The 6,569-nt window shown below is 28.7% G+C and overlaps 1 protein-coding gene across 1 annotated transcript in view; it reads right to left on the bottom strand.

Annotated features, from left to right (window-relative positions):
- Positions 1-6,414: 6,414 nt before the first annotated feature.
- Positions 6,415-6,569, bottom strand: part of LOC130812906 (3-ketoacyl-CoA synthase 12-like) — a 1,652-nt gene continuing 1,497 nt past the window's right edge. The window contains exon 1 of the mRNA XM_057678548.1: positions 6,415-6,569. This exon is cut by the window's right edge and continues 1,497 nt beyond it. Coding sequence (XP_057534531.1) covers positions 6,539-6,569 — 31 coding nt within the window. The 3' untranslated portion in view covers positions 6,415-6,538.

Genomic DNA, 6,569 nt, shown 5'->3' with positions numbered 1-6,569 from the left:
CAAGGGTATTACAGATTATGATCACACTTACCTTAAGATAGACAAGCACTATAAGGTCATGTGTTAGGTATTATGTTAATGCCTTGGTTGAGTTGATACTATGCGTGTTTTGTAAGAGTTTATGTTTTGAAAAGAGGAGTGTGAAGACCTGCATTCTACTCAAGAGCACATGGATCGGGTCGGAAAGGATGTAATGAGATCAAGAAGTATAAGTGGACGATAAATAATTACTATCTGTGCTTGGGTCTTATGAAATCATCTTATGTTGTTGTATAACATAATGTTATTTAGTAGTTGGCCTTATTATATTTGATGCTAGTTACTGACGTGTACGTGTTTGTGTTTATGTTTGATTGTTGATGACCTTCTATGATTGTCATTGGTCTTTGGTCTAATGTCGAGCGGCAGGAGGATCATAGACAGGCGTAGCAGGTTTTGGAGCTTCTTTTATTGCATTAGGGGAGAGTGATAAGGGCGAAGTATAACCTGTGTCATACCATTATCTTTCGATTTTGTAGCTCTTGTTATCTTTTGTAAACTTTGGTTGTATATGTTTTGTTATGAGGCCTTGTGTCCTCCCTTGTATATTTGTATTTCTGTTGCGTAGTTTATAACTCTATATGGTTTGAGGAGTTAAGTCATTTTAAACGCAAGCGTCGACACTGGAACCACGATCCATACTTGGCATGTTGATTTGAGAACCCGGCGACGAATCATTCCGCCGTGGTGTAAAATTTTAAGGGCAATGATGCCTTAGATTAGTTTAACTTTTTTATTGTGCTAATTGCTCTACCACATGTTCAATTTTTAGAAGAGATGCTACCGAAATTTCCACTCACCCTTTTAAAGTTAATATTTAACATTTATCCAAATTCTTTTCCTTTTCTTTTATGTAACACCCGAATTTTCTCCCGTCCTTCATGGTTTTGGTTTCGTTAAGGGGTCGGAAATTCAGGGGTGTTACAGCAACAGTTTTAAAAGACTATTGTGCTACCTGCTTGTTATGTCCTTTCCTTTTCTTAAGAAATTCATTTTACCAACACAAATTCTTATGAGAGACGATTTCTTTGAGAGATGATCTCTAATAGGACCAGCCCATAAAAGAAAATGTAAAGTAAGTTACTCGACGAACATTAAGGATACTGTACACTTAATCATTGGGCATTAAGGAGACAGCCCATAAGGATATTGTAAATAAGTAAGAATACAATAAGTAGGAATTAAGGATGATGTAAGTAGACATTAAGGATATTGTAAGTAGGAATTTAAGGATACTGTAAGTTGACATTAAAGATATTGTAAGTAAACATAAATAATACTATAAGTAAGCATTAAGGATGATGTAAGTAGGCATTAAGGATACAGTAAGTAGTCATTAAGTTTTAATGGGCTGGGCCTAAGAGACATCTTTCAGAGAGACGATCTCTCATAAGACCGGCTGTTTTACCAATGCCGCTTTTCTTTGCAGTGGTTGTAGATATTGTCTTAATTGGGACCCTTTGTTGAACTTTTTCTTCTTGTGTTTAATTGTCCCGTTCTACTAAACACTGCCTACCCTGATTATCTGTAATACTACAACTAGATAAGCATGCAATCTGATTATCTGTAATACTACAACTGGGTGCTTTACGATGTAACAATCTAGTAGTAACGTGAATTTAAATTCTTCCAAAGACATCATATCACTACCAATATAAAGGATTGAACAAAATTTTCATATGAATGCATAAAGAGACAAATAGTATTAACTACAGATTGTAAAATAGGCGGAAGGGTATAGGTATCCCCTCCTCCATCCCCATATCCGCCTAGAATTTTCATACCCATCATCTACCTGCCACCCATGATAGATAAATATTCAACAACATTCCCGCCCATTTTACACACCTCATCCCCACACACTATACCGGTCTAATCCCCACCACCTTAGCCACCTACTTATATCCACTTCATACTGTTAGAGCAAATGATCTTCAATAGAGATTCTAATATACAAAGAAAGATCTTCAATACTAACGCTTGTTGTTCCGGTATCACAATCTTTATACAATCATTATACAAAGTAGCATTTTAATCAATACTATCGCAAGTTTGGGTATCGGATTGAATATGCTTATAAAAATTTGTCCGTGGACATGAATTTTCAAAAGCATGTTTGCTGTTGCGGTCATTTTTTTTATTGTTCAAGATATTCCAAATATAGAAATAATCTCAAAAGATGAGGCACTGGACGATGATGCAGGAGGATTACATAAGATATTGAAGTAAAACTCTAAATGTCCGCACTGTTGAACTATCAAAATAAATAGACTATGGACTTAGAGTTTGAGCTCTTTAGAGTATTGTATATGCTCATATAATTTTAAAATAAAATATTAGCAAAATTGTATATTTATAATATAAGTAGGCAGTTTTACCAATGATTATCATTTTTGTGTTGTTATTCGCCCGTTTAACTTAGCAAGTGGGTACTACCCGTCCAAATATTATATTTTTCCATAATTATTATTGTTCCTGTCCACCCGCTTTTTGTGCTGTGTGGGTCAAGCCTGGTGGATAGTCTGCCCATACAGGGTCGTCTCGGTCATTTATGGGTCCCAAAGCGAAATAAAAATTTAGCCCCTAAAACCTTAAAGTGTAACAAATGTTATAGTACTCTTTTTTTTTTATTTCGGATATTTCTACTACTTTATAAATAAGCATTAATATAATTCAAGTTAATATCAACATTGTACATTAAAATATAATTTTAAGGTCCTAAAAACTCTAGGGCCCTATGCGATAGCCCGCTTTGCCTTTGCTAAACAACGGCCATGCATGCTCCGATGAACAACTGTAATTTATTGCTCTTCCAAAGAATTTTCTTATTTATATCACATTTTTAGAACATAATTAGCCTTATCCACCATAATTTTAATATTTTAAATATTTATAGTTCCCACGTATTTTTCACTTAATTTATTTTTATATTTGTATAATGCTTATGGTCCTCACATGTTTTTCATCACTATCTTTATTTTAACATATTTTAATATTTATGGTCTCTATATTTTTTCATCATCTATATTATATATATATTTTTAATGTTTATGGTCTTTATTTTTTCTCCACTAAATTTAATTATTATTTAATAAATAATATCTCCATCTTCTAAAAATTCATATTTTTTCTTAATTTCTGTGAACATTAATGAGAATATCACATAAAAAGTAGACGAACCCAAGATGTATTATATTTATTATAGAATTCAAAAAATATATATAACACATACAATAAACCTTATAGTAATAGATTTTATTATAGAACATGTATTATAGTTATTATAGAATTTAAAAAAAAAAAAAAAAAAAAAAAAAACTCTGTCAGTTATAACCTTGCCAATGTAGTACCCAATTATATAACACACACAATAAACCTTAAAGTAATAGAAGTAATTATTAAATCAAAAAATATAGAACAAATTCAATTAACACTATTATCCCTAAATATCAAATCAAATATGAAAAAAAATAGAACGATTTCATTGATTAATGTTCAACATTAGTTTTCAATTATTGATGGAAGTTGAGAGTTTCAATCATAATTCAAATCAATTAAAAATATACTCAAATAAAATAATATTTCAATTCAAATCACAAAACTTAAATAAATTATGATTGATTTCAATAATTTTACATGATTGTGCAAAAATCGTAAAAGATATTGTGATGGCATTGAGGTTTGTGATCGGTGACATTAGTTGACCGAGTAATACGGGTTGCCGTTTTATCGGGATAGAGATCCTACTATTCTATTATACTAACAAAAAACAAAAGAAGAAGTTAATAAAACAATTTAAATTTATATTTATCAAAATCAAGAGTTGGTAATTTTTTAAAAATCAGGGGGCAAATTCGTAATTTCATTTAGAAGGGGGTGGCGATGAAATGAAAAGGGTGGCGAAATTTAAGGATCGGATTTAAATTTGCGTCAGTACTACTCTCATTATTTATATATGGCTAAACTAACTTGTTTACTATTTACACTATTTGAAGTACATTTGTGTTGTTAGGTATTTATTTTGCAGGTTATATAATCAGATTTATATTCAATACAAGTGAGATTACTTCAGCCTGCAGCCTTAGGTAACTGTTACAGCTTCTATTACAAATAGAAGCTACGTTTCATTTAAAGACTTCACATAACAACTCACTTGTGATTCTGAGAACTGCTTCAGAAAAATCAAGAGCTAAAGTCTAACTATCTTTATTTATTCCCATGTATTACTTTTTCATCTTGACCCCCTAAGTTTAATGGGTCTTAAGCTTTTAAATGGATTCTTAACAATTTCTAAATGGGTTTTAATTTAATTATTTGTATTTTAACTTTTACATTTTTAAGATTTAATTACGTCTAAAATATTTTATAGATCATATAAAAGTTTAATATAGGTCCAAATAAATATATAATAGGTTTTGAATAGGTTTAAAACTTATTACTTTCTAAATTAAAGGAAAACTTACCGTGAATAATACAACCTTTAGTTAATTTTTCTACAATAATACTAATTATTCATTAACTATGAATAATACCAACTTAGAGGGGCATTTTCCTAGAATAATACCTACTTTATTTTATTAACTAATATTATATACTAATTTTTTTTGTCTTATAATCACCTATAGTTTGATTTTTAACATGTTAGGAATTTTATAAGGGAACACCCCTTTAAGTTGGTATTATTCATAGTTAATCAATAGTTGATATTATTGTATGAAAATTAACAAAAAATTATATTATTCACGGTACTTTTTCCTAAATTAAATAATAAATTAGATTTTGAGCGAGTTTGAATTTTTGAATAGGTCTAAAGAGAGTCTGAATTGATTTAGATCTAAATACCCTAAACCTAAATCCAAATATGTATTTTAGCCTAAAACTATGATAAAGTCATTTGGTAACCCAGATCCCAAATTTATTCGGGAGTGCCGTGTGCACTTAGTCCAATAGAAAGAATACCATCTCAAGGTCAATACTAAAAACATCATCAAACAAAAATAAATAAATATTGAAAACATAATATAACATTTGTGGGAAATAATGACATAAATGCTAAATCATCAATACCCTTACAGCCTCACCTTTTGAAGCATAGGTACGTATACCTTATTAATTGAAGAAAATAATAATTCCCAACGAATACTCCAATGAATAAATACCCCTAACTTAAAGTATTCTATAATACCACTTACATTAAATAAAGTACACACTAAATTAAAGAAAAAACATCCCCTAAGCAATGATATAGTATAATCATCATATCATATACAAATTATAATTTAGGAAATCTTGTTCCACGAGGCATTCATATACAATACAATATAATTTAGCGGTTAAAAATTTCCCGTTAACATTATCAAAACTTTTAAAGGGATTTATCAATTATTGACATCATCAATTATAAGATTTTTGTCAGTGTCACATGTATAGCTTCCCTTATTTATATGAATTGGATTTCAAAGTCTTTATTTAGTGAATTCCACAAACTTAAGAAAGAATATACGGTGTTTTAAGAGTTGTGTTTATTGATTATTTCAATTAGTATGAAAATTAAGATAAAACTAGAGAAAGATATTAACGGTGTGGATTTTGGGTTTTTTTTGTTTCGTTGTTATGTGAATATGAATTTTATCTTGGAAATTTTAAGAGTGTAGATGTGTGATAAAATGAGTTTTATAAATTGAGAACAGATATTGAATGAGTTGAATGGAGATGAAATGGAAGCAAAGAAAAAGAAGATATTGATGAAGATAATGTTTTGTTTTCATTTTGACATGTTGTGTAATTATATGTTATTATGGTGATGATTAAGTTTAGTATGCATATGAGTAGCTTCTGTTTTAAATATCACTTCTTTTCAAACCTTAGTAAATATTTTTGATTAAAAATATTAGTATTAGATTACTTGATAAACTTAACATAAATTGAAGATGTTTTGTATTATAATTAGTTAATAATTTAATCATTTTATGTTTTTTGGTTATGTTAAAATTTTATAGATATAATTGTTCAAAAAATAACATTTTTATTAATTTAAAAACAATACCTATATTATAGATTTTCATAAAATACTTCTATAATCACGTGCATAGCATGAGTAAATACCTAGTGTAATATATATATATATATATATATATATATATATATATATATATATATATATATATATATATATATATATATATATATATATATATATATATATTCTCTCTGTCCTTTATACTTTGCACAAGTTGAGAAATAAGTGAAATTTATTGAAAACGGAAATTGAGTTGGAAAATAAGACAAAAAATAAGCGGAAGATAGAAATAAGTGATTAAATTGGAGAAAAAGTATAAATTTGAGGATGAGATTAAAAGAAGAAGAGTGAGACTATTGTAAAAAAAATAGTGCAAAATTAATAAGACAAACTAAAATTGAAAGAGTTACAAAATACAAATTGAGAGGGACAAATAAAGTAGTATATAACCTTGGTAATTATGTATATATGTATAATAATTCAAGAATTCATTCTTTCTTTGTAATAATTC

The sequence above is a fragment of the Amaranthus tricolor genome, chromosome 5, assembly GCF_026212465.1.
Source record: "Amaranthus tricolor cultivar Red isolate AtriRed21 chromosome 5, ASM2621246v1, whole genome shotgun sequence".
In the NCBI taxonomy this organism is placed as follows: domain Eukaryota; kingdom Viridiplantae; phylum Streptophyta; class Magnoliopsida; order Caryophyllales; family Amaranthaceae; genus Amaranthus; species Amaranthus tricolor.
The sequence above is the reverse complement of the archived record's forward strand: the minus strand, read 5'-3'. Positions and strand labels throughout refer to the sequence as shown.